General features: G+C 37.5%; 2 protein-coding genes across 2 annotated transcripts in view; both read left to right on the top strand.

Moving 5' to 3' along the window:
- LOC129232388 (26S proteasome non-ATPase regulatory subunit 10-like) overlaps positions 1–14072 on the top strand; it is a 165181-nt gene that overhangs the window by 12916 nt on the left and 138193 nt on the right. The gene's annotated exons all lie outside the window — the stretch shown is intronic.
- Positions 7120–8342, top strand: LOC129232389 (26S proteasome non-ATPase regulatory subunit 10-like). The gene has a single exon (XM_054866539.1). It carries the CDS (start codon positions 7226–7228, stop codon positions 8207–8209), a length of 984 nt encoding a protein of 327 aa, XP_054722514.1. The 5' UTR covers positions 7120–7225; the 3' UTR covers positions 8210–8342.

Genomic DNA, 14072 nt, shown 5'->3' with positions numbered 1-14072 from the left:
ATTTACAAGATTTGTAACAAGATGTTAAGCAAGTGCTACCTTAAATTATGATTACTAAATTAATATTACATGATGAATATCACTATTGAGATAAGTTTTGATAAAAATTGTGATTAGTTGTGATAAAATTTGTGATCTCTATTAATACTTACAACGTTTTTATTTGAATGGGCTTTGGTCATACTTAATTGGATTGAAGGTCTTTTTTTTTTTTTTTTAATGTTCAGTCAAAAGAATGAAGTAGGAAGGAGTAAAGTAGAGTAAAAAAATATATATATGTATTTAAAAATGTTGAACATTTTGTTTCAATTTTAAAGTTATTTCTGAACAAAATGCTTTTTTTTTTTTTTTTTTGAAAAAGAGATGATATCTACTGTTTTATACCAGAATTATATTCAAACCCCCAATGCAGAATAATATAAAATTTGCGACATGCGTCGCAGAACAGATGCCTGAGCTGCAGAACAATTCTGTTCAAATGTGTGACGAAAACTTAGACAAAATTTCTGTGAAATTTCTGCTGACATCCGCAGTTTCTGCAAAAATATATTATTCTAAATCTGAAAAGATCCTGATTTTTCTAGCGTTTTTGGTTCCCCTTTCCCTTATTTTTTCCAATCGAGCTTCATCCACTGCAATTTCCTCCATTAAAGTATGTTTTGGAAACATGCCAACATTGAAGCACGTCCATTGCCGAAAATTGCGTGTCTTGTTTGAGATTTTAACCTTCTTACATCCTGAAAATATTTCAATTATTTAGAAAGTTTTGAAGTGTTTTTTTATGTGCTGCCCTAATTAGACTCAATTTATTTATGATTTTAGTTATTTTGTTTATTTATTAACGTTATTTTAATTGCTCCTTCATGCTATGTAAAATGAACCAAAAAAAAACCGCGGTTCGACACCTTAGAGTCTCAATCGGTTAAGGTTCCACAGAAATGCGTAGCAGCAGTAGAGTTTTAAAAACTGAGAAATAAAAGAAAGGGAACCTCCTGCATAAAACGATTTTGATTTAGGGCACCCGATTTGTGGAAAAGGTCAGGTTGGTTTCTTGTGTATACAACGCTTGAAATACTTGCAGAACAATTTTGGTTAAATTATTTTACGTTGCAGAACATCACCAAGTATTCTGATTTGTAGTCCAAAACAAAATTGGTAAATTAGGTCTGATAAAATGAAGGAAAAATTCCTAGACTTATATGCCAATAGTCACTTGTTGTTGCGAATAGCCACTACCAAAACATTGTCGGAAATTCGAAATTCAAACAGTTAGTGTTTCTGCGTAAAACGTGTTTTTTCGTTTTTCCAAAAGATTTTAAAACAGGATATAATCCGTTTTGAAAGTTAACTCTTTAAGTAAAAAGGACTGCTCTCTGCCTTCGACTTTTTTTTTTTTTTTTATTAAATCGTCACTGGAAAAGGAACCATCCTTTTCGGTTGTCTTTTGGACTACTGTTTGATGTGTTAGCGAGTCACGATTCCGCTGTCCATCCTAAGAGCCCTGTGTTTGCTCTGTTTCAGGGGAGTGGCCGAGGAGCAGATGGGGAGCTGCCATCGACGTCCAAGCATCAATTCCAAGATGGCGAAGGACAACCTCCCAAGTAAGTTGTCCGTGGATGAAGTGACATTGTGCTGTCGTTCATTCAGAACGGGAAGGGACGTTTTCCCTATTGTGTCACATTTGGAGATGTAACAATTATGGAAATTTTAAAGTGGTGGGTAAAGCGAAAAATAAATTTCCGGAAATTTAGGGGAAAATAGAAAAATTGAATTTTTTGTCAATTAATGTGTCACATTCTAATGAGTTAATTAGTTTAATCATCAGATGGTTTAGAAATTTCGAAGGCTTTTCTCAATCCATATTGTTATTTAGTGTTTCATCTCCCCTCCCTGTCGAAGCCAGTCTTGCGTCAATTTGATATTTGCTTTCCATTTGAATATTTAGGATTTTCTTATAAGTCAAATCATAAACTGACATTTTTGCACCCCACGGTGAATATCCAGGATTTTAATCTGCTCCTTGTTCAAAACGAATAATCGCTGAAGTGCTACGTGTTTTAAAGTGAAACACGGAAACATCATTTTGTAAAATAAAAAAAAAATATTGTTTACTAGCCACTGCATCATTATCTATCACCATTATCTGCTATCTACCAGAGTTAAGGGTTAATCCAGTGGAATTTGAGTTAAAACTTAAAACTACCAAAATGTCCCCCAACAGGCAATCGCTGCTTTCAAATGTACGTGGAAGCAAATTTTCACCCCTCATACACTGACGGGCGACTTTCTAGTCAGGTTAAATAATCGAGTTGGGGGATTATTTTATGCTTCGGAGCAACTGTTGACATAGTTTAATCTTATGGAGCATTAGTTTAAGCTTTAAATTCTTTGCACGGGTATCGCCGTGAAGGTACAGCTTGTATGTACTCTCTTAAAAAATTCCAGCGATTTCAACTCAGACTGAGTAAATTTTCACTCCTTTCCAGTTTTGAAAACGCACTTTCCTTATAGGAGTGAATTTCATTCCTTTTGCGGAGCGGTTATTTTCACTCCTTTTGGATAAGTTAATTTCACTCCCTTTTGATAAGTTATTTTCACTCTTTTTTAAGACTAAATTAATATCGTAAAAGAGTGGCTGCTTTCCGTTTTGGAAAGCCGATATTTCACTCTTTTTTAGAATAAAATAGGTAAAATCATTTTACTCTCATTTGGTGAATTTTTTTTTAATGTGTTTTCATGTGCTTATGCTGTGTATTTGAATTTAAAACTGTTTTTAAAATTGTTATTTCATTTGAAAAAAAAATAGTTTTTACGTTAAAAAAATGTAAAAAAAAAACCCTGTTTTTAGTGTTTCCGAAGAGGATGCACAAAACTGCATGGTAAATAGTACGAATAATTTTCTTTTTTATTAAAACTTTAACTGATAATATTTCTTGAACTACTCGTATATCGTTACAAATCACCCACTTGCAATATTACGTACATTTCCGATTCTAAAGATTGAAATTAAATTAAAAAACGCACACAGTTCCAAATAAACAGATTTAAAATTTTGAAACTTTATATTGATATTCTCAATGTGCCTTTTAACATTAATAATGTTTTAAAAGTTAGATCAGTCCAAATTAATTTAAAAAGTCACTCATAAATTATGACAAGATACGTTTGAATTCAATTTTGTTTCTTCGGGGCCATTCTTAAATTACGTAAGGACAATTTTGGCAATTTTTGACCTTCCCTTCCCCCTATGTAAGGATCTGTAAGATTCCCCCTCCCCTCACATCTACGTAAGATTCTTTTTTTTTCTTCACAATAATAAAATAACAAATATTATATCACTGGGATCGTTCTTAAATTAACTATCATTATTATTTTTTTAAACCTTTTTGAGTAAAGAAATGTTTACTGTAAGGAATCTAGACCGAATGTTTTTTCGACAAATAATTTTTGTATATGATGCGATAATAATTAAAAATAAGGCATGCAAAACACAGAGCGATTCTTTTATTATATTTTACACGTTTCATTCTTTGAAACACTAGTAAAAAACAGCTCATCCTATAATACCTTTTACCTTCCTGAAGCAAATGAAATATAATATTTGCCAAACCACTTGACCGCGGATTTCTAATATAAAATATCGGCTTGGAAAATATTACGTAAGAATGGATCTAACCCTCCCCCCTTCAAGCAAGGGTATGTAGAGAATTTTCCACCCCCCCTCAGGACCCTTACTTAATGAATGCCTCGTTACACATATGAATGAGTGTATTATACAAAGCTTATGAAACTCTTTAAAGTTTATTATACACACAAAAAATATTTGATTAATTTAAAATATACGCAGTGGTTGGAGCTCCGACCATCGGGAGCGGATTCGGTATCCGACCTATAGATTTGCGCATTGTCGGGTCTGTAACACCTGCCTAAAATATATATACAGTACACACACACACCAAAGATAGTAACGACTGTTTCAAATGTCATTTGATTCGATGAACGAAACAAAATTGTTGATGAAAGTTTCATTAATTTGGAAGAAAAAGTTACAAAAAGTTCGCCGTAACATTGCACGTGGGTGATTTGTAACGATATACGAGCAGTTCAAGAAATATTAACAGTTACAAGTTTTAATGAAAAAGAAAATTCTTCGTACTTACCATGCAGTTTTTTGCATCGCCTTCAGAAACCTCATTCGGCAACAAATAGTGTTTTAAACCATTAAATGAAGACATTTAGATAGCGACATCCACTTGGTACTCGCGATCAACGTTAGTTAAGCCGAACATGGAGGCATAGAAGATTCTCCCTAAACAAAATCACGTGACAGAATCGAACCAATGAAAATGTTTTTGAGTCCTTCTTTTAAAGAATGTTTTTATTTTTCGCTCCTCCAAAGGAGTGTTTCCGAATTTCACGCGAATAAGGAAAAGTTTTAGTCTTGGTTTTTTCGTAAAGCGTCTTTTTTCGATAAAGCTAGCACTCAGAGAGAATGAACACACTCGCAATAGATTTCACTCCTTTTAAGAGTTATTTTTTCGCTCTTTTGAATTAAGAGTGTATATATAAGGTGAAAAATTAAGTGCCCGCCGAATCACCCCCCCCCCAATTAAAAAAAACCATCGGTTATCCACGCCACTGGTCAGTTGTGTAACTTTAAATTTTCTGCCCCCCCCCCAGCAAATCTGATTTTGGGCCCCCTACTAAAAATCGTATTACTGTATATTTGAGGTACATTTTTTTCGATTTTGTTGGCCTTCTTTGGGGACCAGCTTCGTAAATTTTGCGAAATTGGATTTTTAAAAATGCGTTTGTAAGCCATTCTTAAATTGCGTTTTTGCAACTTCGATTTTTAAGCAAAAGTTCCGAACCCCCTCATTCCTTCTCCTAACTTCAACCAAAGTGGTCCACAAATGCGTTTATAGGATGTTATGTAAGATGGAAGGGGAAGTTGTTCAAAGATGAGACTTCCGGGAAACTGTTTTGATATTGAAGTTCCTAAAACGCAATTTTAGATCATCTTTGGTAATTCAAAAAGGGTTGAGGGTCCGGAGGCTCTCCTCCGGAAATTTTCCGAATTTAAACTCCTGAACCGCAATTGTAGGTCACCTTTCATGACCTGACGATAAGAGATATCCGGGACTGTTCCAGCTTTTTTTTGAAAATCAAAGTTTAAAAATCAAATTTTGGGGAAGGTTTCGGAACTTGGCCCGGGAATTTTTGAAAATAGAAGTTCCAAAAAAAGTAGTTTTAAGCAATTTTTGAAGATATTAGGAAGAAAGAGGTTTTTTTGGACTCTCTTCCGGAATGTTTCCGAAATTGAAGTTTAAAAACACATAAGGCTGTTTTTGGTGAATTAAAGGAAATTATTTAGAGGATCTCTTCCTTCTCACTTTCTTGGTAAAGTCCCTATCTTTTATTTGTTTTGAAGAAAAAAAAAGAAACCTTACTTGGTAATATATTAACAGTTGCCTGCAAAAAAAAATAATCTTAAAACAAAGTAGCTATTCCATTTCTTTTCTTTAAGTTGGGAGGTCAAGAGTTGGTTCGATTTCCCCACCTAATGTCAGGGACCCTCTTTACTGAATAGGCCAGCTGGGCCATGACCTAGAACCCCGGCCATTTGCGGGGGCCCCCAAATGGCGAAAACTGTTTTAGCAAGTAGCAATAATTGTAATGTATGGCTATAAGAGGACCCCGAGAAAGTGTTTGACCAACGACCTCTGATATCTTACTCGGGGGCCCCTTGACCAAGAGGTTCAGGCGCCCAGAATGAATATAGGCATTTAAAAATAATTTTGATTTTCTGAAAAAATTAATAAAAATAAACGAAAACAAAGCTAAAAAATTTTTTACACCTCTTCCGATTCGCCCCCCCCCCCCACCCCTCAAATATAGATCCTACCCCAAAAAAACTTCTTTTGGCTGTCTCTTATTTGGCTTCGGTACGGTCAGGACTGTTTCTTTCCTTTCCTCTTCATTCAGGAATTTTCCCTTTCCGTGGCAGGTGATGGTCTAGGGAGGGCATGTGGTACTCTCTGTACCGAGCCAAGGTTTGGTTTTCGTGCTTGGATGTTGGACCGTGGGCCCCCTTCTCTCTACTCATGATCTGTTTACTGAATAGGCCAACTGGGCAGTGACCTAGAGCCTCTGCTATTTAATGGCCCAAAATGGCAAAAAGTTGTAATATTTGGCTACATGAGGGCCCCGAAAAAGTGTTTGGCCAAGGGCTTCCGATATCTTAATCGGGGGTCTTAGGTCAATAGGTCCAAGGAGGCCCACCTCTGTCCCCCAGTTTCATAAAATTAATGAATTCCGTAACTTTTATAACGCTCTTATGTTTCAGCTTTTCAAACCAAGTTTGATTCACGGAAAAATTCAATAATATTGAATGAAAACAAAGTTCAAAAATTTTGGGACCCCTTTCGACTCCGAGGCCCCGCGTCGCGGGGCCTTGCGATACGTAGTTACGCCACTGCCACTGGTGCACGTGACGTATTTTTCAGCCCCAATAACGATCACCCATGTAGGGTGTATACGAATATTTCTGCACATTCAATGAAACACAAAAAGATATCCCCAGATCGTATCGTTAAACGAAAAGTATTTCTGTGTATAAACCCTAGTTTCAACTTATAAATCATTGTTATTGTCGAAACTGAAAATAGATAATTTAAATGGAGTATTCTCCATGTTTTGTGTTCATGTTTAATTGCTAACGTTGTTAAATCATTGATGTTTATGCAAATGAACCTTGTTCCATTTTTTACTTCCTTTGCTTTTGGCGTGGCAACAGAGTTGTCCAATGTGTAAAGCTGCCGGTGTTGTGACGGTCAGGGACTTTTGCTTCACTTTTCCACTCGAGCACGTGTGAACCGTAACGATGTTTTTAATCTGCTCTCAATAAATGTAGTTTGGTGGAAATCGTGTGCTGTCTCTCAACCTCCAATCTAGTAAAATTCATCATGAAGTGAGGATTTAGGACATTGAACCCAAATGTCCCGTACCTGCATCAAGTTAAATATGTTTAGATTTAACAGTTATCTTTCATTTTGGAGGTTTTCTAGTCCAGAGATCATTCAGATAAGATTTCATGGGAACAGGAGTGAGAAAGTGATCGAGAACCCTTCCGCTTTCAGTTTGAACGGAACGTGAATCTGTCTCTCTCTCTTCCAGGAGACGTCGTCCGGAGAACGGAGCTGCGTCGGAGACGGACGAGTGCGGGATGACCGCGTTGCACTGGGCGGCAGTGAACGGAGACACGGAGAGGGTCAGGGCGCTGCTGGACGGAGGATGGAACACGAGGGCGAGGGATGCGAATGGAAGGACGCCCCTCCACATGGCCCTGGTGTGGGAGAAGGAGGCCGCGGCAGAGCTGCTGGCGGAGGCCGACTGCGTCACGGATGTCGTGGATGACGACGGGAGCACCCCTCTACATCGCGCTGCACAGAGGGGGTTCGTGAATGTCGTCAGTATGCTGCTCGCGGGAGGGGCGGACGCAAGTGCGAAAGACGGAGATGAACGGACGCCCCTCCATGTTGCCTTGTACTGCTGGATGGAGGCCGCGGCGGAGTTGCTTCTGGGGGCCACCCCCGAATGCGACGGGCCGGACTGTCATGGCTGCACCCCCCTGCACTACGCTGCGAGAAGAGGTTTTGTAAGGATAGCGAGAGCCTTGGTGTCGAGGGGTGCGCGCTTGAAGGCTAAAGATGTAGAAGGATACTGTCCCCTGCGCCATGCCCTGTGGTGGGGACAAGACGGTGTGGCGAGGGTGCTCCTGGCGACGTACGCCTGGAGGACATTCGAGGTACATTGGGAAGAGATGCAGCTCTCGAAGGATAAGGAGGAGCGCGGCGTCCGGCTGCTCTCCGAGTGCGAGGCCGAGATGAGGGAGGCCCGGGTGGAGGGGTCCCGCCTCTCCCTCCGCGACCTCGCCCGCCGACCCCCCTCCCGCCTGACCCGGCGCCTCTCCGACGAGGCGATCCGGCGGCTCTCGCACCGGGACCTCCTGACGCGGGATTTCCCGCTCTTCGGCTACCTCCTCCTCGTCCGGCTGGGGGAGGTCCGGGAGAGGAGGGCCCTGGAGGACCGCTTCCTGCGCTGCTTCCCCCTCCTCTGCCGGCCCCTACCCACCACGTGCACCGACGTCCTCCTCGCGTGCCTGGCGGACGACGACCTGAGGCACTTCGCCCGGGCCGCGGAGCTCTAGTCGCCTAGATTCCGTTCGGGTGCCTCGCGATTGGAAAGGGAAAATAAAGATCACAGGACTTTGCTCTAACTGTATGAACCTCTTGTGACTGAACTTTATCTGCTGTTGTTTTTGTGAATTATTCTGAGACACCTTTCAAATTGCTTTGTACATCATGTGCGAAATGCTTTGTGTGTATTAACCAAGTAATAAAAGGAATATTCTAGCCATTGATAAATTCTCTTTTATTGTACCATATTGGCTCGAAAGAAATAGAGTGAGCCGAAAATATTGACCCTGCTAAAAAACTGAGGACGTTCACATGCCTCAATGCGTAATCGGAGGATATATTTCGATGATTGGGGATCTGGTGCGGTCGTCTCATTTTCTGGGTAAATATTTTTATCTATTTATTTTTTTTTTGGTAAGATACCTCTCGCGCTGGCACTGGAAATGGTCGCCAATGAAGACAGATCGCCAGATTCCCAATGATCGAAATCTTCCCCGGAATATGCTTCTGAGTACGATTCCCCCCCCCCCCCCAAAAAATCACATTTTTTGTTGGACTTCGTCGGTCTTGCTCTGAGGTACAGATTTAAAAATACTATTTTTTTTTAAATTAATTTTGGGTTTGTACTTGCTGCTTTTGCAACTGAAGTCTTTTTATTATTGGGCAATGCCTACAACAGGGTAGTGGTGGTTTTAACTAGAGATCCTAAATACGAAAAGATTGGACAACTTCAGAGCGGCGGCCATTTTATGTCCAAATTGCTCACTCTCGTAGACCGTAATGCATCTTCTGCCCCAAATATCACTGTACATTGTATCGAAAAAATTAGAAGCTTGTTATGATATTAATGAATGTTTGTTTTCTACCTTTATGTACAAACTTTTGAGAAAAAAATTTTCGTTGTAAGCGCTGTGACGATACGAAACGATTCGCACCAGATTGCCAGACTTGGCGCTCACTCCGTTTGATGAAAATACAAGGAGAAGAAAAATCAATCTATTCTTCAAAGATTTCATGTGCTATATTCCGTGAGAAATCTAGAAATTCACACAGCGCAGAATTTCGAGCTAACAACACTTGGACTAAACATGGCGGACAGCGGCGCGCCGTTGTCCTATCTCCCCGTACATAGGATCTCTAGTTTTAACCATGGATAAACCGGCCGGCATAACTTTGGAAACTTAGATATTTATCAAATTTTAAATGAAAACCAAATAATAATTTATTAAAAAGAAATGTAAAACAAACCATAATCAATCATCTTGCATTATTTATCTGAATAGTATGTTTTACAGTTGGTAGAAATTACAGCACGGTAAGAAGATGAGGTTTACATGAAAAATATGCAGTATCATTAAAAAGATAAAATTCTCACACACAAACGTACAAAGTATTTCAAGTAATTTTGAAGAATAAATGAGAGAAATAAAAGAACTTCTTTTAGAAACATATAGGCAGTTTTTAAAAACAAAACGAAAAGTATAGGGGGAAAACATTTTTGAAAATTAAAAGGCAACACTACTGAAAAGTTACTATATTTCAAAATGGGAAGATTGGGCGCTGAGCACTTTGGGCGCCGGAAAGCGAATTTTGAAACCCTCAGTTACACTGCATTGGCGAAATTCGAAAGCTACCAAAATGGTTGACGAGAATTTCGAAGTGCTGCTCTTTGCGGAGCGCAATGCTGCTTATGCTCTGCGCAAGCGCCGCTGCTTGCAACCTGTGTTTGAAAACAAAGTTCATTATAATAGTCGCGATTCTCATTGTCATAAAGTTCTGTATTTTTTAAATCTCTGAACGATATTCTTGGTCTTATTAAACAATTATTTGAACACAAGATGAATCAAATTTTTAAATGTTGCAAGTCGTGGATGGATATTACGCTAGTTACATTTTGTATTGAGACTTATAAATTTTGTTTACAAATGCTCCGTGTGCAGTCGTGAAAGCTTGGCTTCATCTTCATACGTTATGGCTTTCATATTTTAACTTGTATTATATTTGTACAATTATTTTGCACAATTAATTTGTGAAAAATCCTTGAAACTTATGTTTTGTCACATACAATCTTATTTTGTGAAACAACCACGAATTTTGTTAGCATTACTAAAAAGTTGTTATATTGTTGACTAATATAATGTAAAAAATATATGGATTTTTTGGGATATGTTTGACATTTCTTTCAATTCAGTATTGATTTAATGTATTTTAACTCGTAAATATACTTCAGTTTGATTCTTCTGTGTGTTGAAGTTATGCATAATTCAAATTGCAGACGATATTCCTTTCATATTTTCCGAAAAATATGAAAATGCATTTTACGTATGAGTTAAAAACTAGTTGGGTTTTGGAACGGTCAAAAAATGTTAAGAATTATTCCTACCTTTCCAGCCATCCTACTGGTAGATTAAAAAGTTAAAGTTGAAAATAAAGAATGATAACGGAATATCCTATCAATCTATTTTAAATACTAATAAAATCTGGGCTGTGTTTTTTAAAACAAAACCCTATATTGTCCCCTCAAAGCAATAGTAAGATATCTTAGTGTTACATCTGGGATTAGATATCTTACTGTTGTTCTGAAAATACGATGTATTTCGGTTTTGCATTTAAAAAATCCGAATTTAGACCAGAATATCTAGGACACAGCATCAAGACAAAAAAAAAATTCTAAAGATGCAGTGGCAGATCTACCATGTTGCAAAATTGTAAGGGGCTCCCAGGACCATAAGACTATAAATATGATTCAAAATTGCAGCCTTTTTTTTTACTTTTTAACTTATTGTATGATAGACAAAGACTTAATAAACTTCTTAGAGCTATCAATATTTTGAAATTTACCAAGCTAAAGAATGAGATGATCTGGTCATCTCTTGAGAATGGAAAATGATAGAGCTGCGTTGACGGTCTTCAATGCCGTCCCTTTTGGACAGCGACCAAGGAGTAGACAAAAAACAAGATGAGTCGACTGTGTGGACACTGATTTTGATTTCATTAAAATCAAAAACTGGAGGTCAACGACAAAAAGGAGGACAGCCTGGCGGGATCTCCCGAAGAAGGCCGAAGCTCGCAGTGGGCTATCCAGCCAATTATGATAATAATTATAGACAAAGGGGTTCCCAAAAATATATTTCAACTTAAGCCCAAAAATCAGCCACTGAAAACTGATCTTCTGGTAACTCTGAAGTAATTTAAAGTGAATATTTACCAAATACTTGAATTACCTATAATCTGTGAAAAGGTAATTGTTTCTCATTCACAGTAATTATTACAACTGGCTAATATCACATTGGTTTACTCAAGACATGACTAAGTACAGAAATTCTTAATTTCTTAGAATTTCTGAACTGCTAACACTTCGTATAAGCAGGCTTGTCATTTCGAATTTTTTCAGGGTTTGAGAGGTGGGGGAGGGTGTTTACTCAATATAAATTTTATTGCAAAAACTACAACCCCTTATACATTAATTTCTCAAAGCTAGCGGTGAGGCAATTGACCCTCCTAAATGACAGGCCTGCTTATAGGAAGTTTAAATTTCGACGCGGTTAACAAGAGGCCATGTCTGGCCTCTAACCTAAACCTAACCTAACCTAAGCCCTAAACCTAAACTGGCAGCTTTGTCATGCTGTGGTTGGGATTTGCGTAGTCTTCACAATATTCCCAGGTTAGGTTTGCCCTAATTATAGTGGGTCAAGCTTGGAATCTAAGTGATATGTTTATGGAGGGCTGGCAACCCCTAGCTGACAAGGGGTCTACAGTGACTCCCAAAGGTCCGTGAATTTAAACAGTAAAAATTAATGCCATTTAAATTAAAATGTTTTTTATTTCATAATTTTAAAACTTTTATTTCATTGGCAAAGTAATTATAATTGAATCAAATTTATTAATTTTGAGAAAGGGCGTAATGAGTTGTCAAAATTTTCAACTTCAGTTCATTACTTCATAAAAAAGGGTAAAAAACAATGTGCACTATAATTTATTTAAACTTACAAGAGGTTTAAAAAGTTGAATTCTCAGCAGACAATGAAAAAAGATTTAGATAAAATAAGATAAGATTTATTAAAAAAACCAAAATGCACATACATAACAGTAAGCAAAATAAAATAAAGTAAAGTTAAAAAACTTACAAATTATAAAACATAAATTACAAACGTCATAATAAAACATTAAGAAAATCTTGACTATAGTTCAACATGAGTTAGTAGTAAATTCAACACTAAAGAGCGCCAAAGGCACTGTCCGCAGTGTCTTTTAATTGGTTTAGTATGGAGTACAAACACAAATATGTATTAACAGTAATATTTACAAATTAATTTTACACAAGTAGTAAAAATTTTACACAGAACAGAGATTTAAAATATACACCTTTTGTGTACGACGTAGGAAAATAAGAATATTTTTGTACAAAAAGGCTCTTGGGCTCACAAAAGCCTGTCGAGTCAATGAAGTTTCAATGCCATCAGAATATAAACACGCAAGATCTATATAAATTTAATAAATAAAATTAGATTGGTTTTTGACTAATTAAAGCTTTTGTAATCAAGGATAGTAGTGAGGTGATGGTGTTTCTAATGTTATCCTTATGCATAAAATTTAGTCCTCTTTTCAGAATTTTGCTACATAATACTAAATATCATGCATAAAGACTTGGGCACATCCAGATGGTATCAAGTTTTTACTGACGGAGTTTGGCACTAGTAAAATTCAGTGCACCTTTCAACATTTATAGTGCAGTGGACAGGTAAATGGCTGTATCTGTAGAAAGTAGTTTTCGAGATATTTGAAGCAACTTGTTTTGTATTCAATACTAGCAATAGGGAAATGTTGGAATAAGATGTTTTTGACAAGCCCCCCCCCCCAAATACACCCTCAAATAAACAAAATTAATGAATCATAATGCAGGGTGTTCCAAAAAGAAAGATCCGTGAAAAATATTGAACATCAACACTTCATATTAATTTTAAACTATGTAGATAATGAACCACTTTTTTAAAACCAAATTAAAGTAGTTAAAGTGTCCACGTTTTCGTTTTAAAAAACTAATGAAGCAAAATCAGGATCCTAAGATGATTTGTATTTTGCCATACTTTTTAATTAGTTTTTGAAAAGTTTTTAATGCACAGATATGTATTCAAAAAGTACTTTATTTCAGTGACTTTAATTACAGCACAACTTTTAAAGACAATTACATTGTTGCAGAAAAACATGTATGGAACTATCATATTCAGCAGTAAGTTATCAGGGCTAAGGTAGACATGCAATATACCGACAGCCTGGTTAGGACATCCAGAGACTGCAGTTTCGTCATTGTTATGGACTCATCAGTCCGGAACAGTCAGTAACTAAGCTGGAGGCAGATGTCGTCTCATTGATGCTTAGAGTGCCAACAGACTGGTAGCTAAATTAAAATTAACACACCAGCGAGAGTCCCCAGCAATGGTGCAGTTCAACTCGTCAATTGAAAGCAAAGCATTGGTATAAAGCAGTTTACCACCTTTTAGCCAGCGCTAAGGTAGAACTGCAGGCAACATACGGAAATCATCTCATTCGAGCTGAACGAGTCTCGTATCTGCCTCTCAAGCTCGATTCTTGAATATTTCAGACTGATGAGCCCATAACAAAGATGAAACTGCAGTCTCTGGATATCATGACTGGGATGTCAGTATATTGCATGTAGTTCTGCCCTAGCCCAGTCTTAAGGGCGGTAACTTTCTGCTTTATACCTATGCATTGCCTTCGATTGTTTAGTTGAAGCACACCACTGCTGTGAACCTTTGTGATTTGCTCAATTAAATTTGGTTACCGGTTTGTTGGCACTCTTAGCTTCAATGAGATGACATCTGCCTTCAGCTTGGTGATTGACCATTCCAGACT

This window comes from Uloborus diversus, unplaced genomic scaffold, assembly GCF_026930045.1.
Source record: "Uloborus diversus isolate 005 unplaced genomic scaffold, Udiv.v.3.1 scaffold_12, whole genome shotgun sequence".
Lineage (NCBI taxonomy): Eukaryota > Metazoa > Arthropoda > Arachnida > Araneae > Uloboridae > Uloborus > Uloborus diversus.
This window is presented reverse-complemented; position numbering and strand designations above follow the sequence as displayed.